Consider the following 22,563-nt stretch of genomic DNA (forward strand, 5'->3'; position numbering starts at 1 on the left):
CCCCCCCCCCCCCCCCCGGAATCTTTCTTGTTCTCCTGGGCAGCTTTGTTTCTAGCTGTCACTGTGTGTGGTGGGTGAATCGTGCCCTCCTCACAGTGACTTGCTTTTCTTATGAGCAGCTCCACAGGGTCCTCGTTTGACGGTGTCTGCTTCCTGATGTCCCCTTCCCCCGCCCCCTTTTACACTGTTGTAATTGTGGTTGGGGCCGTGTGCCTCTGCCTGCTTGATTCTCCCATTGTGTTTCCGAATGGTGCTGATGGCCCCTGTTCCTCTTTTCAGAGAGCCATGCCCTCTCACTGATGAGCAGGTGGTGTCGGGGTAAGACCAACGCTCTGAAGCAGCAGCACTGCCGTCTCATATGGCTTCCCTCTCTCACCCTCCTTTCCTGTGCTTTGTTTCTCACCTCCTCTTCCTAGCAAGCTGCAATTGAATTGAATGCCAGGCCAGGGCACGTAGTTCTGCACCCAGGAAATCGGGCCACACTTCCAACGGGCAGAGATGGGCGGGGGAGAATTGCAGTCCAGCGGGAGGAGAGCGCTTGCTTTGCGTGCAGTGGCAGGCCTCAGGTCCTGTCCCCGCCAGCATCTTCTGGCTGGGCTAGAGAAGCGTCTCCCTGCAACCAGTTAGCAGAGAGAAGACCGAGCTAGATGTGCCAGGGGACTGTCGCAGGAGCAGGCTGCACTGAGGGCCCATTCTCTGGGACAGTGGGCTCCTGCGGCCCTTGGCAGGCATGGCACAAGGTGTCCCTGCAGGCAGACAACATGCCGGATTTCCTCCGTGGACGACTGAGGCATGCCTGCATGCTGGCTGAAACCCTGAGCCAGGGTTTCAAGGCGCGAACTGGGATCTCCGAAATGCCACATGCCAGAGAGTAGCATGATGGGTGCTTCCAGGGGAGGCTCTCTGTGCGCCATTACCCTGCCTCGTCCACAAGGGATCTCATTGGTGGCATCTGCCACTCATCATCCCGTTCTGTTTTCCCACCACTTCTTCCTTCTTTTTTCCTTACTGCCCAAGGCCTTCTGTTTGATAGCACTAGCGGTCCACCATGTGGAATGCCCGGTTTTTCTCTTCTGTGATGAATTGTCATGGTTTGTTTGGGGCCTCCGGCTCTCACGCACTTGCCCCGAGACCGTGGCACATTTCTGAGTATTTTTCGAAGGATACAGGGCAGCCGAGGCCCTTCCTTTCCTTTGGGTAGCAAGTGAAAGAAGTAATGAATGTGTGAGAAAAGGGGAAATCCTGGAGAAATGGCAGGCCGTTCACTTCAGGTGCTCAGTGGGTAGCAGCTACTGGCCTCATTTCTCTTCTAGACTTGCCACCCAAGGGGGCTGCTGTTGGCTGCTGAGGAAGGGGCTTTCTTGGTGGCAGTTGCAGCCCTCAGTCTCCGTGCCCTCCAATATTGCTGGCTTCCACAGAGCCTTCTGAACATGGCGACCTTGAGCTTGGATGCTCAGGTGCCCTCCAAGACTTGGGGATGGGAGCCACGTGATTGGCTGGCCGGCTGGCCATCCATCCATTACGCCAGCATTTTTCAGAGGCTCTCTGTTCTGCTTCTCCAGCTGCTCCACAATTTGTTGTTTTCATTTCAGGTCAGTACCTGCCCTGAGAATATTAATTTTAAATATTTTGTATGCCTTTAAAACATGTTTATCTAGCCTTCCTGTAGCTGCTTAAAGAGGATTGCAACCTTATTAAAACCCGTGTTTCATCAGCAGTAGTTGTGACCCCTGTAAACAGGTGAGCTCAGCAGAGTTGCCATAAAAGGGCTGGGGATAAGCTGGGGTGGAAGAGGAGGAAGCATTCTGCCCATTTGCAAGTGAAAGTCCTTTTCTGTTCAGGTATTTTGGTCTCTGGCTTCAGAGATTAGTTGAAGAGGAAGGCAGACTCCTCAGCGAGCCCAGCATTTTTAACAAGCAGCTCCAATTCAAGACATGTTGGCTGCTCAAATTTTTCCAATGGAAGAGTCTTTGAATGACTTGCATTGCAAGAATAGAAGAGTGTTTGAGGGTTATGCTGGGTTTAAAACTGAGTTATGCTGGGTTTAAAACTGAGTTTCAAGCAACAAGTTTTTTCAAGTAGATATTTACCTCCTGCACATCCAGGTTTCCATACAGTGTTTGTAGTTGCCCTTTTTCCTTTCAGCACCATTCAGGATTGTTCACTTGCCCAGCACTGGGGGAGGGTTTCGGACAGACCCTGTCAGGTTTTCTGGTGCAGGCCATTGCCAGAACCACCCTCTGTTTTGCCTCGGCTACTTTATCCGATGGGCGCTGCCTCCATTCTTCTCTGTGCAGGTGGATAAGCTGGCCTTCCCTGTGAGCCAAGGCCCGAGGTGGTACAGCCGCAGCCTTGAGGATATGTTGGGTGTAGCGTGACTTTTTGGATTGGTGATTCAGGAAAGGGTGCCCCATGGTTTGTCCTCCACTTGGCTTGTGCCCAGATCCCAGGGGGCTGGAAGCTGAACTTCTGGCAAACAGTGGAATCTGCGCCTGGCTGAACTTTGCAGCAAATCCCCACAGCCTGTGGTGTTGTGGAACTGGAACAAGAAGTATGCAAGGGGCTGCTGTAACATGACACGTGGTTATATGCTGTGCCCCACCCCCCCATGGAAAGGCCCATCTTTCAGAAAACGTGGCCCTTGCTCAGCTTTGAGCGTGGCTTCCTCCTGGGCAATTTTTCAAGCTGATACGGAGCCAGAGCGAGTGCTTCTGTCTGCAGAGTCCACTTTGCTGGAGGCTGGGTGGGTGCAAGGGCAGCAACAGGGAAAGCAGCTGCTCCTCATTTCTAGCCAGTGCACTTCATGGATAGCCTCTGAGTGACCCACTTGGAAGGGCACAGGCATTAGTGTCCTGAGCAGCCATTGGGGCCAAACCGTAGCGATCCAGGGTAGAGGAAGAGAACCAAGCACGGGGGGTGGGGGGTGTCATTATTTAGACCGTGTAAAATGTTAAAAAGATCAGTCACGGTGACTGACTGACAGACTCCTTAGAAGTTGCAAGTTGTCATCCCAGGCGCCTCCACTCTCTTTGTCCAGGAAGCTGCACAGTCTACGGCAGTTTTCTGCTGTGTGGGACAGTTGCAGCCTCTCTCCCCATTGCCTTCCATGCATGTGGCAAATGCTGGAAATGTTGCTCTCTTTGGGACTGAGCAGCTCTGTATTGGTTTGCCACTATCTCTGTTCCAGAGAGGGAGCCAGGCAGGAGTTGGCTGGAAAGGAGCTGTTTTTAGTGTGTCCAGAGAGGGGCTCCTGTTCTTGGACCCTTTTAGGCTTTCAAGGCTATTCTTTGGTGTCTTGCAGAAGTCTGACTTCCAGAATGATAGCTCCGCCCTTTCTCATAGCTGTATCTCCGCCGTGTCCTTTGAGGGAGATGCCCTGTGCTTCAGAGTATCTCTCAGGGCTTGAGGTGTAGAAGGGACAGGAGTACTGCTCTGGGCAATTTGAGGCCTGAGAACTGTTCCTTTTCCACATCACAAATGACATAAAAAGCTTTTCTGTGGAGGAAAGAGTGGATTCCCCAAAGCAGCTCTTTGGGAAAGCGTAAGGATGGGCACAAGGGGCTTCTGAGGCAGGCAGGTACATTCCTGCATTCAGGGGACTGCTTGAGCTGACGTAACACCTTGATGCTTAGAGAGGCCTAACCTGTAGCTGAGTCTGGGGACCTGCAGCCAAAGCAAACTCTGCCTAACTTTGCCATGTACTTCTGAGCTTGCCATGAGTGAAAGATGCACGAGCTGCCCATCTGCCTCTGATGCTTTTCCTTCAATCGTTTTGATGATTTGAAAGATGTGGTCATGACAGCATCTTAATTTCCCTAACTGATTGGCTCCAAGAGGCCCCAATATGTAATGGTTTATAAGTAATAGTTACAGAATGAATAATAATAATAACAACAACAACAACAACAACAACAACAACAACAACAATAATATAATTCTCCTTGGCTCTGGGAAAATATTGGGTTGGTATAAGCACAGTAATCTGTGTTTCTGCTCTTGAAGGTTCTCAGATGTCATCCTGGCAACAATTCTGGCTACCAAATCGGATATGTGTGGCAAAAAGTTTGAGCTGAAGATTGACAACATCCGTTTCGTTGGCCACCCAACACTGCTTCAGCATGCCTTTGGGCAGGTAATGGGCCATGGGCTCAGGAAGGCCATGGCTGTTGAAACAGCCAATGCGTGCGGCTCCGTGACTCTTTCAAGTCAGGCCTGGCCTCCGCCTTTGCCACTTCCCTGGTGTGTACACAGGCAGTGGGCTTGGCAGGAGAAGGAGCCCTGAGGGTGGGTCCTGCTCAGGGCCCCTCTCACCAAACATCCCATTCCTGCCGTGGTTATCTGGATGCCCCAGGCAGGACAGGGAGGGCGGTTCTTCCACTCTGCTCTCAGGCTAATGACGAAAGGAAGAGCTTTCCTCACTCCTCGTGCTTCCTAGCCAGCCTTCAGGTTCAGGTCGTGTGCTCGCCGCCCCCACTTTTCACAAACTTTATACGTGATCTGCATGATTCAGTTTTGGCACTTTCAGGCAGGCAGCTTCACCTACCTGCTGATGCTGTCGCTTGGTATCTTTAGAGCTCAAGCCAGCTCACTTTACTCCATGAGTTCTAAATATCTTCTGCACTGACCCTAATCCAGGGACTGGCCCTGGCACCCAAAGCTTCCAGGCCTTGCCTTTGCACCACCCTCTTGATCCCAGCAGGCCAGTTTCTCAATGACCATCTTAAAACCCCGAACTGGACATGCTGCTCCTCATGATCTGGACACTGCGTCTGCTAATACGATCTCGGGGGCAGTTGTCTTCTCGGTTGCTGCCCTGCCCTGCCCTGCCCTGCCCTGCCCTGCCCTGCCCTGCCCTGCCCTGCCCTGCCCACACACCCTCTCCCCACTCACCATTCTCTTGCATATTTGTTCCACTCTTTCTGCTGCATGTCTTACTTTTCTTGTTTCCTTTGCAGATATCCAAGACAGACCCCTCCCCAAAGAGAGAGATGCCCACAATGATTCTCTTCAACGTTGTGTTTGCCTTAAGGGTAAGGATATCCTGGGATTCACACCAGCAGTGCTTGATCCTGGGAAAACCAGCAGGCCCTTTGGTGAAGCGTGTGTCAGGCGGCCCACAGTGCCCGATTAGCAAGCTGTCCGTGCATGCGCTGGGCTGCCCGAATGTTAGGTGTGGCTAGAGAGCCTGACTGGGCCGAGTGCTTCTCACCGGTCCCTCATCCAACTGGAAGAAGGAATTGAGTGGGTGCTGCTGGGCTTGGGCTTGAGCCCATAGTAATCAGTGCTTCGACTTATGACTTGAGGGAAGAGGCATGAATGCTGAGTAGATGACACAAAGTTGGAAAAAGACATCAAAAGCCCAGATCTTGGTTGGGGATTACCTGGTTCGACAGGAGTATGTGTCAAAAGGATCCTGGAGTTTAGTTGATCACAAGCTGAATGTGCGTCAGCAGTGTGATGAGAAAATCAAGCCAAGACTGGAGAGCCACCTGGCAAGGATGCTTTAAACTGGGTCCCTGCACTGAGCGGAGGACTAGATTTGAGGGCCTCCGTGGTCCTTCCCAGGGGCGTGTACTCCCAAGGCAGACCAAGCTTCAGTGCAGGCCCTGAGGCTTCTCTTCCTTGGATCCACAGTCCCAGGCAAAGGTGCGGTGAAGGTGGCCAGTGTGGAGGCTCCTGGGGGTGACCCTGTAAATGAGCAGTTCAGCTCAGCCTGGACTTGGGGGCTTTCCTAGGGCGGCCTCTCCTGGTATATTATACTCCCGAGAGAACCTGCGTCCCCTCTCCATACCCATCTCTTGCCTTCCTCCTGCCCTGCCTGGAGGACTTGCAGCCCTTCTTGGGTCTGCAGCTGCCAGCATATCCAGATTCCAGGAAGAACCCGTCTGCCGTATGGGGGTGGGCCCCAGCCTTATCCTCCTCACAGGTCCGCTGAAGCCTCATCTCCCCCGTGGCACTGTGACTCAGCGAGAACGCTTGGGCTCTGGAAAGCTGAGTCATAGCTTGCAAGCTTTGTAGGCAAACGTTATCAGCGGCCTTGCCCTCCAGTTCCTTAACAGGCCCGTGGCAGGTGCCTGCCGCACCCCTGTTGCCTGTGCCTCCAGCCCCACCTGCTCAACTGTGCGTGGCTGATAGGTTTCCCACATGCTGCCCCGGTGGAGGCATGAGCCAGCAGCCTGCTGAGCTGGAAAGGAGGACATGCCACGGGGCTTCAGACAGGCACTCACGGGGCAGGCAGCGCTCTCTCTTGTCACGGAGCCTTGGCTCTGCCCCCCCAAGGGTCCTGTGTGGGACTTGGGTGTGGGCTTGGCCAGGCTGATCCCGCCTGTTCCTGCTGCACGTCTTAGCAGGCATAAGGGCACAGAAAGGGCCTGGGAGCACGTGAGGTGATGTGAGTGCAGGCTTGGTCACCAGCCCAAAGAGGAGCCTCGTGGGCTGAGTCCCTGGACCTGACTCTGAGAAGGGCTGCTATCCCTGCTCCAGCTGCAAAAGGGGCACGGCTCTTTGGGGCAACAGCATCCACCTTTCTAGTGGCTCGAGAAGCAGGTCCTGCTGGCCGGGCTGCTTTTCCGGATCCATCTCCCTGAGCAGGCAGCCATGTGAAGGTGGGAAGCCGCCTAGCTCCGGCAGCAGAAGGCAGCTGTGCCGACTCTGGAGAGCACAAGCTGAGGGAGGCGTGAGCAGCTGCAAGGGACGGTCCCGGCTGTGAGCGCCCACTGGCCCACCCTTTGCTGTCCCCAGCTCAGAAGTGTGCCCCTTGTGTCACCCCCAGGCCACTGCAGACCCCTCTGTGATCAGCTGCCTGCACAACCTTTCCCGCCGCATCGCCATTGTTCTCCAGCACGAGGAACGCCGCTGCCAGTACCTCACCAGAGAGGCCAAACTCATCTTGGCCATTCAGGACGAAGTGTCAGCCATGTCAGAAAGTGAGCCCGACAGATTCCTCATCTCCACCCGTGGATGCCGCGTTTTGGCATGTCCATCCTGCTTCCAGGGGAGGTGCTGACACGCCTGCAGCAGCTAAATGCAGTGTCCGTGTCAGGTCATGGGGGGCGGGGGCAGGAGCCTCCCTCCCTTTTACCTCCGTGCTAGTTCAAGTGGCCCGGAACCTTCCGTTTCGCGGGGCGGAGCCGCGGCCAATCCAGCAGCAGCCTTGCCTTCCCTGTGCAGAAAGGGGCATCGGCGCGTCTCTGTATCTGCTGGATGGGGGGTTTCCTGGAGGCACTTGATGGGTGAGAGTGCAGGAGACCCCCGCTTGGGGGCGAGGACTTCCCGTCAGGCCTGTGACGTGCTGTGAAGGCTCCCCAGCTGACCTCCACTTCTTTTCTTCCCGCGCAGGCACTGAAGGACCACAGTCCCCTTTTCTCCACATCCTTCCCAAATGCAAACTGGCCAGGGACCTGAAGGAGGCCTATGACAGGTGAGGCCCCTCGCCAGCTTCACTGCACCCACGGACCGCCCTGGTTTCCTTAGCCAGACGTGGCAGCAGCCCTGCTGGGAGGCCAAAGGGGGAAGCTGCCCACGGCCCAAGCGGTGGGGCCGGCTGTGCCCAAGGGAAGGGTCCAGGGTGGGGCTCTCAGCACCCTCCTCTCTGAAGGACGCTGCCGTCACCTCTGCTTCACCACACCCTCACGGCAGGCTTGCTGAGAGGGCATTGCCAAGCGAAGGAATCCCGTGCCGTTTGTGTTCCTCCCCTGCTTCAGCTCAGGAAGGGCCGGGCCTCCAGGCCTTCATGTCAGCATCGTCTGCTCCCTTGAGGCAGATGTTCGGCAGGAGATTTCCCAGGATCCTCTGCTTTCCAAGAGGAACAGCTTCCTGCTGCCAGTCCCACAGCATCCTCTTCAGCCAGCCTTCCCTATTAGGGTGCCCTCCAGATGTTTTTCATCAGCCCCATTCCAGGGATTGCAGTCTCTAAAGCAGCTGGGGGCACCCTGTTGGAAAAGCTGGTTTAAGCCCAGCTCAGCCTCTCAGCAGTCAGAGTCATGGCTCATGTGAAGCTGGTGCAGGGGAGGCTCTCCAGGGCTGCTCCTGCATGCTTCCCGTGGAATCTGCTGTTCCTTTGGGATTTGTTAGGGTACCCAGAAAGTCCCCCACACCAGCAACTCCTGCAGACCTAGTCTGACCGAGGCTAGGCTCCCCCACTCTGCTGCAGCCCAAGCATGCCTCTCTTCCTGGTCACATGCCAGGCAAGGCCTGACCTGCCCGGTTCCAGGTGCTCCTTGGGGAAGAGTTCAGCCTGCTCCAGAAAGTCTCAGAGGAGCGCAGCGCCCTCTTCTGGGGAGCAGCCACTCTCTCAGCCCTGCTACAGGTTTGCTGGCACTGCCTCTCGGGTGGGGAGAAGTGCCTGTCTTTGCTCTGGTCTTGCCGGCAGCCAGCAGATGGGTGAGGAGTGCATTCCTCTGGAGAGACCAGAGGGGGTGCTCTGACCTGAGACCAGGGCCCAGTCACGTGGCTCTCTGTGGTGCCCCTGAGAGTGGAGGGCCGTTTGTGCTCAGTGCCAGACGGGCCATCCGAGCACACGGAAGGTCTTGGGTCTGATCCAGGCCTTTCCCGGGCAGGGCTGGAAAATTGCCGGAGAGCTGGAGGCAGCTGCCGCCGCCACTGTGTGTCGACAGATCGGGTATCGGGCAGTCTCCTGCATCGCACAGGGCGAAGGAGGCAGCCGTGCTGCGTCTACCACTTCTCCTTGCTGCCTTTCGCAGCTGTGCTTGGGCTAGATCTGGAGCGGGAAGGCCCCTTCTGCAGAGCAGGAGCCCTCCCTGGAGTTCTGAAGCTGCCACCACAGCACAGGTGGAGGCTGGCAACCTGCATGGGTCTGGCTGCTCGGGCTCCCCCACGTGCCGGGCAGGGGCGTCTCCTGCCTCTGTGCGTGAGAATGCCGCAGCTCCCTTTTGCTTTGCCATGGGGCTCTCCCGAGTTGTCCTAAGGCAGGCTGAAATGCTTTGTGGACAGAGTCCCAGGGTCCTTCACAGAATCAGGGCACAGTAGAGCTGGAAGGAGCCACGGGCCACCAGGGCCATCATCCTTGTTGCCCTCTTCCTAACCTGTTCCATCTCGTCTGCATCTTTTTTAAACTGCAGTGCCCAGAAGTATGTGCAGTACTTCCCTGAGGCCTAATCAGTGCCTAACCCTAACCAGAATCCCACAATGAGGCTGAACCCTCAGCAGGTGGGACCCTGCGGCCAGCACAGCTGCGGCCAAGCCAGGCGGCACAGCAGGCCTTCCTGGGCTGGAAGAGGCTCTGGGGCTGCGGGTGGCGCCAGGTCTCAGCCTCCGCCTCCCACTCTTCCTCAGAGCAGCCTGCAGGCACCCCCGGCACCTGCCTACATCCCTCTCTGACGCCGCAGGTTGCTGCTGGCACTGTAGACCCCCGGGGTGCCGTGACAGGCGCCCCGCAAGAAGGCGCTTGGTTTGCGATGCTCGCGGGAGGCCTCCTGGACTTCGTGCCTCTTTCCTTCCAGCCTCTGCACAACGGGGGTGGTCCAGCTGCACATCAACCACTGGCTGGAGGTGAGCTTCTGCCTGCCTCACAAGATCCATTCAGCAGCCTCCCATCTCATCCCCCCAGAAGCCATTGAGAGGAGCCTGAAGGCAATTCGGTATGAGCTCTCGGAGAAGACCAGAACAACCGCTAGTTATGTGTGGCTTGGATGGCACGTTCTGGACGCAGCCTCCCTCCTAGGAGGGAGCTGAGCTGGGCCTTTCCCAATGCCAGGAGATTCGTGCGGGTCGGGGGGGGCGCATCTCGAACCTGGTCCTGCCCCCGGTCCCTGAGGACGTGGCAAGAGGTGGCAGCTGAGCCCTTTTGCAGGGCCCCTTTCACGCTTCTGAGGCTGCCCAGGAGCCGGATCACTTCTGGAGCAGCTTTTTGAGACCTGCACATGCGCTTGCGTTCTCCTGTCACGGCAGGCTGTCTGGGCCACCTTTGAAAATTGTAGTTAGAAGTTAAATGGCCCACACAGCTCTGAAAGCACTGCTCTTGCCTCTTTCCCCGGTGTGCAGTTGCCTGCTGAGGGAGCTGCCTTATTTTCCGGGCATGGTCTAGCTCGGGGCCTGCAGTTCCAGGCTCATGAAGGGGGAGCTTCTGCCCTCCTCTCGGACCTGGTACAGAGAAATAGGACCCTGAGCCCAAGCCGGGCCTCCTTGCTCTGCCCCCAGCAGCAGCAGCAGCAGCGCTTCTCATTGTCGCTCATCTCTTCTGGTGCTGGCATGATGATTCCTCCATAATTCCCCTGAGGGTCATGTCTTTGCTCACCACGACGGCTGCTGCTTGTTCTGCAAAGGGTCGGGAAGCTTTTGGTGTTCCTGGAGAGGGTCAGGCACTGAGGTGCCCCTCCACGGATGGCCTCTCTGTCTTCCTGCAGGCCTTACCATGCCCTGCTGCTTCTGAAAGATGAGAAGTCCCTCCTCAGCGAGCTCCCCTTGGACTGTTCCCCTGCTCTGGTCCGTGTCATCAGGACCACCTCGGCTGTGAAGAACCTCCAGCAGCTGGCCCAGGATGCTGACCTGGCCCTGCTCCAGGTGCCATGGGCAAGGGGTGGGGAGTGCACAGGGTGGGCAGTTGGCCTGAGCAGGCCCAGCCTAGTGGCCACGGTGGCCTGGAGGAGTGAGCGGGGCCTCTGCTTGGCGCAGCTGTGTGCCATCCAAAGCGTGTCTCTTGTGTCTGTGCCACGGGGAAGGACTCTCTTCTGCTCCCAAGGGCCCAGAGGAGGAGTTAGCCATCCTCTTGTGGCAAAGGAAGCCAGAATGTCGCCTCTTTTCACGTGCTTCGGCAGAGCCCGTCCGCGGCTGCAGGCTGAGACCCAGCGGGGCCCGTCCAGCCAGTCCCACACGGGCCTTCCCCCGAGTGCCGGCCAGCCAGTGCCTGCCTCCGAGAGGGCGGGCGGGCGGGCGGGCAGGGCGCTCTCCTCTCTGCTGTGACACTGGTAATTGTCACTGCATGGCTTCCCCACCGTGAACCACGGCCAAAGATAACCCGACTGAGCCAGGACCCGTCCGTATGTCAGGCAAGTGCTGCCGTGGTGAAGGACCAGTGGAGCACCTGGGTGGGTCCTCCTCCATGAGGTTGGACCACAATGGGAAGGGGGGTATCCATCAGCATCCCGGGGTGGGAATTTTGCCTAGGCCCACTGCCAGACCCCAGGAGCCTCCTGACTGATGTGGGGCAGGGATCCCACAGCACGCTGCTTGAGGTGGGGCTGGCCAAGGGCTTTGGGCAAGCCTGCTTCGGCCCTCTGCAACTTGCCGCCTGGAAGCCCCTTCTTCCCAGGCCCTGGCTGCGGCTGCGGCTTCCTAAGCACTGGGCCTGCTCAAGACACCTTTGCGTCCCCTTCCTCCTCGTCTGCCCTGCTTTGGCCTGCAGCTGCGCCAGGCTCATGGCCTCTTCCGTCTCGCGTGGCAGGTGTTCCAGCTGGCTGCACACCTGGTGTACTGGGGAAAAGCCATCATCGTCTACCCACTCTGCGAGAACAATGTCTACATGCTCTCTCCCACCGCTGGCATCTGCCTGTAAGTGTTTCTGAGCACTCTGCTCCAGGAAGCCCAAATCACGCGAGCACGATTTCCATGCTGGGGGAGCCGGGAACTCTGGTGGCTGCAGGGTTGGGCCTCCCCATCAAACCAGGGGAGGGCTCGGGCAGGTCCCTGTCTCCTGCCAGGCTTCTAGTCGGGATAAGTGGCCAAAAGTCCACAGAAGCCAGCTGGAGCCCTGTGGAAGTGGCTGAAAGACGAGCCTTGACTGCTATTTCCTTTGGTAGTTACTCCCCTCTGGCAGACAGATTCTCCTGCCAGTTTCCGGGTCATGATCTGCCCTCAGTTCTGTCCAAGTTCTCCTTGCCAGTTTCTCTGTCAGAGTTCAAGGATCCTCTTGCTCCGCCAGTGCAGGAGGTACGTGGTTTCTGCTCCCCCCCCCCCACTCTCTGGCTGGAGAATGAGCCATTTGCCTGTCGAGCTGCCTGTGGGCGGCCCCCACAACGCTGTGCTTTGCCCTCGGGCGCCCCTCTCCGTCTCCTCCCTCAGACGCAGCTCATACAGATGGTGGTCTGGATGCTCCAGCATCGGCTCCTCATCCAGCTCCACACCTACGCCTGCCTGATGGCTCCCCCAAAGGAAGAGGACCTGCGGGCCCGAGCGGACGAACGGCCCCTTGCTGCCCGGGCTGGCGGCCGAAGCCTCAGCACCCCAAACGCACTCAGCTTCGGCTCTCCCGGTACGGACCGTCTCTTTCTCCCCAGCAGAGTCTGGCCGGAGTTGGGACGCCTGCGCGTGGTGTGGGCAGGGAAAGGCCCCACCTTGCGTGGGCGGCAGGCTGAGCCAGCGCAGCTCGGCCAGCCGTGCGGTGCTTTTCCACGCAATGCGCCAAGTCAGGCCTCGCTTTCTGGTCTTGGGGTTTCTCGCTTCAGAAGAGGCAGCTCATCAGGCCCTGTGGCCGTGGCAGGCCATGCGGAGGCGAGTGTTGGGCAGGGACCTGTGGCTCTTGCCTCCCCGCTCGTCGCTCACTCTCAGCCCAAGTTTTCCCGCAAGGGGAGGAAGGAGGGATAGAAATGTAATAGGATCATCGTCAGATCCCTTCGGTGCAGTGCAGACTGGGGAGCGGGATTGGCTGCAGCTGCCAGCCCTGTCCACTCACAGGAACATTCATCTCTCGTGGGAGGGGGTGTGCAGAGCTGCCAAAGGATTTTCCCACGTGCCTGTGGGCTGTGGGGCTCCCCCGCCGGACTTGCGCTCCCTTTGGCGTCAAGCAGCCTGCAGTCGGGCATCCCTGGGTCACTGCTCTCGAGAGAGCTCGTGCCAGAGGCGGGAGAAGCGTGTGGGCCTTTTCCTTCTCGCCTGCTGCGGAAGAGGCCGGCTGTGGTCGTGGAAGCGCTGTCCCTCCCTCTGCGCTCACAGGCCCTCGGCCACTGGCTGGCTTTGGCCGGCCATCCGTGCCCTTGGAACGAGGGATCCCTGCTTCACCTCCTGGAGGCCTCTTGTGAGCGCTGCAGCAGGCCAAGCTTGCCGCTGCCTTCGCGAGGCCCCCGTGGCCTGACCCTGCTCCACTCGCTCTGCCCTGCAGCCAGCAGTGACGACATGACCCTCACCAGCCCCAGCATGGATAACTCCAGTGCAGAGCTGCTGCCAGGCGGAGACTCGCCCGTGAACAAGCGCATGACGGAGAACCTGTTGACGAGCCTCTCGGAGCATGAGCAAGAAGCTATTCTCAGTGTCCCAGCGGCTCACAACCCAGAAGACCTGCGCATGTTTGCCAGGTAAGGAGGCATGTGTCCCCGGAGGGCTGCCTGCTCAGCTGGCCAGGACGCTTCCCACCTGGTGCCCAGGAAGGGTTGGCTGGGAAGGGCCAAGCAGGTTCCACTGGCGCCCCAGCTCAGCGCTGCCCGATGCTGCTTTCTGAAAGGTGTATGGCCCACCCTGAAGGCCAAGGTGGCGCCTGGCTTCCCTGTTTGGTATTGTACCTGCACCAGCCTGCAGTATTTCCTGATCCTTCAGAACTCGAAGGGGAATGCTGCACACTCGGACATGAGATGGCCTGCTTCAGAGGGTTTTGTCTCTCCTTGTAGTGCCCCGCAGCTCCCCCTCAGATGTGCCTCGTGAAGCCTTTGCACACCATTCTGGCACGTGCCACATACAGAATGTGCGGAAAGGCAGCATGGGAGGAGGTGGTGGGGAAGGGACTGGCTGCGGCTCCTTCAGCCCCCCCACCCCTGGCACAGTCCGGTCTGGCTGGCCGAGCCATTGTGGGAGTGGAGGCGTCTCCCCCCAGCTGGAGCCCCCTGGCAAGCTGGCCTGGGCTGCTGGAGAGTCTGGCAGTGCCTCGCGCTCCCCCGCCCCCCTCGAGCCGGTGTGCGAGGGAAGGCGAGTTGCTCCCTGCCGTGCCCTGGGCCCCTGGGCGGGCGGCACGGCCCGGCCGCAGGGGGCTCTGGCCACGTCCCAGTACCGAAGCTGCCCCTGCGTTCCTCTCTCTGCAGGCTGCTGCATTATTTCCGAGGGCACCATCACCTGGAGGAGATCATGTACAACGAGAATATGCGTCGCTCCCACCTGCTCATGCTCTTTGACAAGTTCCGCAGTGTGCTGGTCGTGACCAACCATGAGGATCCTGTCATTTCGGTCTTTCAGTCCTTCCAGAAGTGAGCAGACCCTCACCTGGAGTCTCACCCACGCCCGTGAGGGCGGGAACGTTGCCAGAGCTGGACTGTGGGCTGGCCCATTTGCTCTGGCTGGGAGAGTGCAGGTCTTTGGTCTCCGGGGCCTGGGTGGTGGTGCCGGGGCACACTCAGGCGGGGTCCCTGGGGCGAGTGCTGTCGGCTGCGCCAGCGAGCAGCCCGTTGACTCTGCTGTGCCGAGGCTCCCATCTGCCTCGGGGGAAGGCTGGCCCGCTGTCGTCGGAGGAGACTGCCCCACGGCAGCTCCCCTGAGGTCTGTGCAGTGGCTCTTGGCAACGTCTGCTTGGTGCTGTGAGCAAATAAAGCACCTGCCCCTGGACAGTGTGGCTCGTCTCCTTTTCGACCCGGCCTCGCAAGCAGGCGGCACCTTCCCTGTGCATCCTTCCCTTTTCCTTGGGCTGTGCAAACTTCTGTTTCCTTCACGACTGGGATCCAGGCGCTGGAGAACGCGGGAGTGTCTGTGGGGCCATGTTTTGCCCGTGGCAATCGTGGCACATGTCCCCTTCTCCCAGAACAGGCGGTGTGCGTGTGGGAGAGCAGGCCAGGGGCTGCCTTGCTGCAGGTTGGCAGCCAGATGGAGACCCTGCGAGGCAGCACTGGAAGCTGCTTCAGGGCAGGGAGGAAGGAGGTCTCTTTGGTGCACTGCTGCATTCCCCCAGGACCCGATCACCCATGTGCCACCGAGCCAGGCTTTTGTAATGCTTGATGCACTGGGGCATCTCCATGGGCACCGAGCCCCCTATCTGTGCCTTGTTCCCGAGCATGCGGTGGTTTGACACAACCACCACGGCACTGGCACTGGCACTGGCAGCATAGGGCTGGGGCCCACCCCATAAAAGAAGCTTCAAAGGCTTCATGCATGTTAGGGTCATGCGAGGGCCAAGGTCAAAGGCCCAGAGCTAAGCCAGGGAGCTGCTGAGAATCCCAGGGTTTGGAAGAGGTGACAAGTTTTCCGTCTGGAGTCGACTTCCCATCATGAAGCCGCATTTTCCTAACGGCTGGCATTCAAACTTTGCTTGTGCCTTTTGATGCTGACTCTTGCCTTTCTTTAGCAAATCAGCTTTAGCACTGTAAGGACTTGACACAGAAAGCCTTTGTTCTGATCAGCTTTGAGGAAGAGGGGGAAAATGGGCACTGCTTGCTCGGCAGGTCACACCAAGGCCCCTGGGTGAAAGGCTTCTTCTGGCTTCTGGGGACAAGGAGGGCTTTCCCCGGGAGCGTGGCGTGCTTGGGGCATCCCCGCGGCAAGCTTGCTCCTGCCCACAAAGAGCATATCAGGCCGCCAGCTCTGGCAGCCTTGCCCACCCAACAGCAACCACTGGAGCAGAACAAAACACGTTTATTTATATAAATGCTAAAAGAAATGGACTTCAAGAAATGGTCCCAGGCCCAATCCTCATGTCATGCTATCCTGCAAGCCCCGAGCAGGGCAACCTTCCCGGGGCCTTGGTGGCTAAGTTCAGCAAGCTAGTGGGCTGGCGCTGGCCCGCTCTGCCTCCTTGTCTATCACACTCACATACTTGTTGCCCCGGAGGTAGAATCGCAAGGGCTTGCAGGCCCAGTCGCCACTGATGCCGACGCGGCTGGTGCAGACGAGGGCTTCTTCCTGGGGGGCTTCCAGGCCGGGCTCCAGCCACACAGCCGGGCTGCAGGCCAGGTCCTCCTGGTCAAAGCCCTTGTCGATGGCAAGGGCTTGGCAGAGCTTGGAGGGCCCGTTGCACAGCTGCCGGTCCTGCAGGGGATGGGCCGCCCCCTTCCGCTGAGCAAGGCGCAGCGCCCTCATTGTGCTGAGGCCCTGCAGGGGCTGCAAGGAGCGCAGGAGGACCGCAGCCCCCTCCCCTACAAAGGACAGACCGAGAATCAGCAGTGCTCGCCTGCTCCGCAGCCCCGCTCCTCCAGTAGTCCCAGTCACGGCAGGCAGACGGGGAATGGAAGCGCAGCCAAGCTCGAACAGGGTTGCTCATCTGGGTGAGGCAGCCAGAGGAGCAGGGAACCCCCACGCGAGGAGGGGGCCCCAAATCCTCCTGCTCAGGCACTGCTAGCTCAGACCCCATCAGTCTGCACTTGCAGCTGGTGAGAGACTCAGTCAAAAGCCTCTTGGAAGTCCAGTAAACGGTGTCCACCAGAATGCCACTGTCCACATGCTTATCGATTCCATCATTAGGAATAATTTCAACCAGTTTACCCAGAACAGACGTTAAGCTAACCAGCCTGTAATTTCCCTGATTCTTCCAGATCCCTTTTTAAAAATTGGTGTTACCGAACCGACATCAAGGACAGAATTCCAGAGGGGCAAAAGAAACAAAAACCGGCCTTGCGGCCCCACGAAGACAAACTGAGCCTGCCCTGCACTTTCCTGGACACTGCGTGATGCGTCGGGAAGACGCGGTGTCCATAAAAGCCTGGACATGCGAAGGGGCCACATGACATCCTCGCAGAGGCCTCCATTCAGCGGCACGTGGGGCCTGCAGTATGCTTGCCTGCCTGCCTGCCTGCCTGGAGAGAGGGGCCGGGAGAGGGAGAGGCGGAGCGTGTCGCGGGGACGTGTCCGCACAGCCCTCCTGAGCACCTGGCAGCCGGCACTTTGCAGTCAAGAGGGCCTGCCGGCTCCCATTGCTTACCTTGGCTAGAGACATTCAAGCAGAAGTAAATCCCGTAGATTTGGTACACATACAGAGTGCCTGGTGGCATGAACATGGCCATGTTCCTCGCAGTCTGCCGCCCACCCCGTGAATGGGAAGCGGTATCGTCCCCTCCCAGGTAGGCCTCTGTCTCCACAATCCGACCCCGAAGCTCTCTCCCATCCGGCAGCTTCCGAACCAGGACCTGGAAAACAGCAGGGAAGGAGCCCTCCCAAGCACCTCAGCCAGACAGAGCACCTGTGGGCCCCGCTTGCCAGCGCTCCACCTCAATGCCCAGCAAAGTGGGCTGCCCTCTGGGGAGGCCTCCAGCCAGGGCACCGCTGCTTGACACTGGGAGCAAACTCGGAGGGGAGCTGGGTGTGCTGGGGAGACTCGAGAGACTGGAGCTCCACTTCAGCTCTTGCCAGCTGACAGTGGCAGGGCTTTCAGTCCCTGCTCACCCAGCAGACGGTGGAGGCCACCAAGCCCCCAGCTGTCCTTGGCCCAAGGCTCAGCCAGCAAGCCAACCGTGGGGCCACTTGCTCCCTGCAGGAATGGCCGCTTCAGCAGTCGTAGCCAATAATAACTGGTTGTGCATCCTCCTGACCTGAGTTGTGCATGACCCCACGCATATGGGAGGAGAGAGGCTGAAGGAGCTGTCCTTTGCCGTACACGAAGCAGAAGAATGGCTGTGGCAGTGGAGGCAGGAGGAAGGATCCCCAGCTGCAGGTAGGCCACAGCTAAATGCTCTCTTACATGCACAAGTTGCTAGAACTGAGTTAAAAATGTTTCTATATTGAAATCTTGGGTGGCCACTGCCAGCTGGGTGGGCCAGCTGAGGCTAAGACAGTGAAGCATCTGATCTGTCCAAAATGGTCCAAGTTCATGAGATCTAGAATCTTACTTTTATTCAAAGGTAGAGAAGGTGCTTTTCATGCAAGAGACTCCAGGTGTGATACACTGAGGAAAGGGCTTTATCAGTGGTGCCCCCCACCATGGAATGCCTACCCTCCGAGGCTCACCAGTCTCAACATCATTCTCTTTTGGCATCAGGGGAAGATGTCCCTCATGTCGAGACTCTTAAAGATATGCATGGAAAGGGCTGGGGAGGCACCCGTCCCACATGCTTGAGGGGCCGCTCCCCCCGTTCTTTCAACTGGTTTGTTTTCAAATGTGTACATTTGGGGGAGCTTTTAGGGATGTTTGCAGCGCTTTTACGAAGCGCCCTTCCTGCGAGAGCGTGGCTCTCGGGCGGGACAGCAAGCGAGCCACCAGCATGGAAGTGGCAGCAGGGCAGGAGCCGGGCTGCCCCCTCCCGGGGCCCAGCGCGGGCCGCTTCAACTCCTCGCACCCGCTCGCCTCACCTGTCCTAGGAGGCCTTTGGCCAGGCGGATGCAGGGCTGGTCGAAGTACTCCGCGCCCAGGCGGGCCGGGGCGGCCCACGGAGAGAGCGGGCCGGGGCCGTCAGGCGGGCAGGACCGGCGGGGCGGCCTGGCCCCGAGCCGGGCGGGGGGCGCTCCGGGAAGAGCCCGCTTCCGTCCGTCGGGCATGGCAGCGCGTTTGCTTCGGGGCAAGCGGGGGCGGGGCGCCGGCGGCATCACGTGGTAGGAGCGTCGACGAGCCCCGCCCACGGGCCGCGCAAGGGCGCCCCCACGCGGCGGCAGCCGCAGGAGCGGAGAGCCCCGGCAAGACGTCGCTCGCGGGCGACCCGCTGCCTCCCCCCGCCCCCGCCGCCACGCGCGGACTGCAGGCCGGGGAGGCCTCGACCTCAGTTCTTTCCCTCGCGCGCTTTGCGCGGGGCATGTGGGCGGAGGCGAGAGGGGCCGAATAGCGCTGGGCGCGCTCGCTCGCATCCCTTGTGCCGCCCGGACTCAGCGAGGCGGGGGGGGGGTTGGTGGGGGCCGCGAAGAGAGCCGCGCGCCTGCCTGGAGCTCCGGCCTGCGACGATGGCGGGATGCAGACCATATGCAGCAGCCGCAAGCAGAAGCGTAACTTTCTGGCCGGGCCTCTGCAGCAGAGCAAGCGTGAAGCCTCGCCGAAATCCAGGTGCAGGATGAGCCCTGCGCTGTCTCGAGAGGAGGCCCAGTTTGGAAACAGGATCTGCTTCGCATCCAGCAGCAGACTGGAGAGTGTGAAAGAGGCCCTGCTCGGGCACAGGCCAGAGCTCATGAAGCCAGCTCAGGGGGGTGAAATGCAGCCGGAATGGGCACATCACTTTTTCCTCAGGTAATGCATACCTGTGTGGCTGGAGACAGAGACGTTTCCTGGCCTGATAAGAGTCTCCTGATGGCCTCCCCAGCCCCCTGCGAGTTTGCGGGGGGGGGGGCAGAAATACTTCACTAGGCAGAACCAAGAGATGCCTGTTTCTGTGCCTGGAGCCAAGAGAGGCCGCAAATAGAAACCCGCACATAGCTGAGCCGCCCGGCCGCCCCTCCCTTTCCCGGCAGACTGAGGTGGGACCTCAGCTATTTCCAGAGGACGACGACAGCCGACTGCATCTCCACCAGTGCTTCCATCTCTGGCCCTCCCAGGGATTCCTTCCAGAGCTGAAGCGGAGAGCCTCGTGCTGCAGCGAGCTGGTGCAGCCTGGGAGGCACCTGCACCCAGAGCAGGCACCACTTTGGGAGGGGCTGGGGCAGCGGGCGGCGGGCAAGAGGCCTCAGCTGGCCAGGCAAGGCACGCAGCAGGAGCCCAACCGGCCAGCCTCCCCGTGCTGCGGATGCCACTGTCTAAGAATGCACCGAGATAAAAATGTCCTTCCCATTACAGCCAGGAAGCCATTGGGGTGCCTTGGCAGTTAATAGCACCAGGTGCGCATCTTCCATCCTGGGCCACCAGAGCGTCCTGGCCAAGCCTGAGGCCTGGCATGCCCGGCAGGCCCTGCTGTACTCCCTTCCAGGTGGGGTGGGACCTGCTGACCTGCCTCCCTCTCCTTGGAGCTGGGAGGACTGAATGAGCCCTCCACCCACAGCTGCTTTGAATGTGGAGGAATCCTGAGGAGGAAGCTCCGGTGGTCCCCATCCTCATGGTCTTCATCTGTTCAATGCACACGTTGCAAAGACCAGGCAACGCCCTTCTGCAACCTGGAGTCTTCAAAGTCCCCATGCCTCTAAGTCCCCCCCACCCAATTCTCACACAGGTGAGGAGACTCCCGTAAAAACAATCCAAGGCCACACAACCACATAGGGCAGGAGATCCTGCAGGACTGTCACTTGCAGTGGCGTAAAGAGACAAGCGGGCCCAAGTCTGAAGGAAGGTCCACGGCAAGGAGTACCAACAGGATGTGTGGAGGAAAGATAAAGGAGCATTTCAAGTGCACAGCATTGGCTGCTCCCCAAGGAGCACAATTTCAGGGCAACGTGGCCAGGATGAGGGCTGCCAGCTCCACCAGAGAGGAGGAGGAGGGCAGGCACAGATGACCGGCCTCCGTGGAGATACGCCCTTCCCCAGGCGAGGAGTGGTTGCGGTGAGGGGTGAGGGCTCCTTTTCCTGCTGCTGAGCCCCATGGCAGCCGAAGAGCGGACTGCTCCTGTGCAGGACTGGGCAGCGGTCTGCACGGAGGGTGTGGGCCCTGGGAAGGCACAGCTGCCCTGCATTAAAATAGTCTTCCACAAACAAGCGCTGCCCTGCAGGACGGCGGGATGCCACTCGCTGGGCTATTCTTACTCCGCAAACTTCCCTGGACGTTTGGCACAACAGGAAGAGGGCTGAAGTCCTTGGCCGTTCCCACAGAGCCAAGAGGCTGCCCAAGCCCTGGATTCCCCTCTGGATTCGAGGTTTGCCACTGCGCTGCTGCAGCCCTGCTCACTCACTGCCGGAGCCCACCCTGTTCTCCAGAGAGCTCCTCTTCTAGCCAGGCCTGCAAAGGGTAATACCTCGCAGAGGGAAGCGAATCCGCTTGGCCCAAGGCCAGGCCTGGCCAGGGCAGGCCAGGAGAGCCTGGAGTACATTCTGGCTGGAGCTCTGGAGCAGAGGCCTTCGAGGACTTGCTGTGGCAAAGGGCAGCCCGTTTCCTCCCACAGGGGATGCCAGGTGCCCCTGCGGATGATGGGAATGGCTTCCCCGGGACTTTTGGGAGGCTTGGTCAACAGCAGCCTACTAAAAGCAGTGCACTGGCCTGGCCTGGCCTCCACAGGGCTTCCGTGTTCTGCTGCTTTGCCTGGGATATTCCCGCCAGCCTCCTCTCCTCTGACATGACCACTTGGCTTCATGCATCGTTCCCTCAAGAGGAAATGGGGTGGGCGGCGGTGGGCAGCAGCCCTGCGCTTCGCTGCTAGCAAGACACTGTGTTGCTTGCCACAAGCCACAAGTGTGCCAGGAGGGAGCTGGGTGGCTCGTGGCTAGGAGAGCAGAGCTTTCCTGGGGAGCCGCAGCACCCGGCTTGCCAGTGTTCCCATCGGAGGCAGGGCGGCCCTGCTGCCCAGGAAGGGAGCCAGGAAAGAAGGAACGCGCGTCGCTATTCTTCCTGCTGGGATAAAAGCCTCCGGAAAGGGAAGCGGCCACTCCGCCACCGCTGAAAAGGCGGCGGACGCCACTCTCAATGGCCACATTCTTGTGCTCTCTGCAGGGCCTCTCAGTGCCAGGCTTGGTCACAAAGGCGTATTCAAGCCTCTCCCCCCTCCTGGCCATTCAGGGGCTGAACCGGCCCCGGGGCAAGACCCCTGCCAGCCCGTGGCCTGCTCCTCGTGACAAAGAGCCCTTGCACAGCCATGGGTCAGCAATGGAGCTGGCCCACTGCAGTGTGGGAAACAGGCCAGGTGAAGGGGCAGGTGGGCAGGCCAGCCGGCCACCACCTGCAGGAGCAACCGGAACACCTGCTGCTGACAGTGGGGGCTGGTGGGCTGGGGAGCCCTGAGCCCAGCCAGCCGCTGGAACACCAATCCGGCCACTTGCGGACAGTGCAGCAGCAGCGGAAGCAGTCTGGGCTCTCAGGCTCTTGGGGCGGCCACGATTTTGGAGGGGGAAGCGGGCCGAGAGGCGTGCAGTGGTGCCACGCTGGGGTGGCAGTTTTATGCTGGTGCTTGCATGATGTTTGCCATCAGTCTGACGGCTCTGTTGACGACCAATTAGGCTCTTTGCAATAAACGAGTACCCCAGAGAAGGAGCGGAGCACCCCAGCTGGTACCACATGGGCAGAATGCCTACCTGAGCACCTTCCTATGCCAGCTGGCACTGGATGGCCTGCACCAGCAGAGCCACCCTGGCCTGCTGCTTGGTCCCATCCCTCCCCCCAGCTCTTCAGGGGTGGCCCGGAATGTCCCAGGTCCGAGGACCCCCTGCCTCTGGGTGGGAAGACAGAGCCGGGGGCTGCTGGAGAGGCGCGCGGCGGGCGGGAGTCGCGTTGGCCCTGCGCGGGGCCGCCCGGGCATCCCTCGCGGCGAAGGCGTCGGCCGCCCCACTGCAGCCCTGCTGGCCCTGCAGGGGCTCCTGCGCGCGGCGCGGCCGGCAGGCAGCCGCTTCCCCCGGCCGGCTGGGAGGCTGCGCGGGCCCAGGGCGCGGGGACTGGCCCGTCCCGTGCGTCCCGTCCGGCCGCCGCCGCCGCGCCGCGCCGCCGCGCTCTGGCTGGCGCTTCCGACGAGGGCGCATTCCTGAGGCCTGAGTCACGCCCGGCCCGCCTTGCACGCCGGGACGCCCTTCGGGCTCCAGGCCGGGCCGCGCCGAAGCCGGCCCCCAGCTGAATGGCCGCCCAGCCGCCGCTCGCTCGCTCGGCTCGTCTCGGCGCGCTCCCTCGACGGCGGCGGCGGCGGCTGCAGGAGGGAGCCCCGGCCCCGGCCACGGTA

At 59.9% G+C, this 22,563-nt stretch overlaps 2 protein-coding genes across 11 annotated transcripts in view; both read left to right on the forward strand.

Annotated features, from left to right (window-relative positions):
- NPRL3 (NPR3 like, GATOR1 complex subunit) overlaps positions 1-16,835 on the forward strand; it is a 19,986-nt gene extending 3,151 nt beyond the window's left edge. For 4 of the 8 annotated variants that reach the window (XM_044433378.1, XM_044433382.1, XM_044433381.1 and 1 more), the window contains exons 3-14: positions 4,003-4,132; positions 4,956-5,030; positions 6,773-6,926; positions 7,339-7,420; positions 9,462-9,599; positions 10,365-10,521; positions 11,402-11,508; positions 11,757-11,886; positions 12,019-12,208; positions 13,055-13,247; positions 13,965-14,126; positions 16,398-16,835. In XM_044433378.1, the coding sequence (XP_044289313.1) occupies positions 4,003-4,132; positions 4,956-5,030; positions 6,773-6,926; positions 7,339-7,420; positions 9,462-9,599; positions 10,365-10,521; positions 11,402-11,508; positions 11,757-11,886; positions 12,019-12,208; positions 13,055-13,247; positions 13,965-14,126; positions 16,398-16,533 (1,654 nt within the window). In that variant the 3' untranslated portion in view covers positions 16,534-16,835. Of the gene's footprint in view, positions 1-279; positions 319-4,002; positions 4,133-4,593; positions 4,700-4,955; positions 5,031-6,250; positions 6,606-6,772; positions 6,927-7,338; positions 7,421-9,461; positions 9,600-10,364; positions 10,522-11,401; positions 11,509-11,756; positions 11,887-12,018; positions 12,209-13,054; positions 13,248-13,964; positions 14,127-16,397 lie in introns of those variants that run through there. The other 4 variants (XM_044433377.1, XM_044433379.1, XM_044433384.1 and 1 more) reach the window with 3 other exon arrangements.
- A 19-nt stretch (positions 16,836-16,854) lies between these two features.
- RHBDF1 (rhomboid 5 homolog 1) overlaps positions 16,855-22,563 on the forward strand; it is a 20,595-nt gene continuing 14,886 nt past the window's right edge. For 2 of the 3 annotated variants that reach the window (XM_044433369.1, XM_044433370.1), the window contains exon 1: positions 17,438-17,512. In XM_044433369.1, coding sequence (XP_044289304.1) covers positions 17,469-17,512 — 44 coding nt within the window. In that variant the 5' untranslated portion in view covers positions 17,438-17,468. Of the gene's footprint in view, positions 16,923-17,335; positions 17,513-22,563 lie in introns of those variants that run through there. The other variant, XM_044433368.1, reaches the window with a different exon arrangement.

This window comes from Varanus komodoensis, unplaced genomic scaffold, assembly GCF_004798865.1.
Source record: "Varanus komodoensis strain SLA01 unplaced genomic scaffold, ASM479886v1 scaffold26, whole genome shotgun sequence".
NCBI lineage: Eukaryota > Metazoa > Chordata > Lepidosauria > Squamata > Varanidae > Varanus > Varanus komodoensis.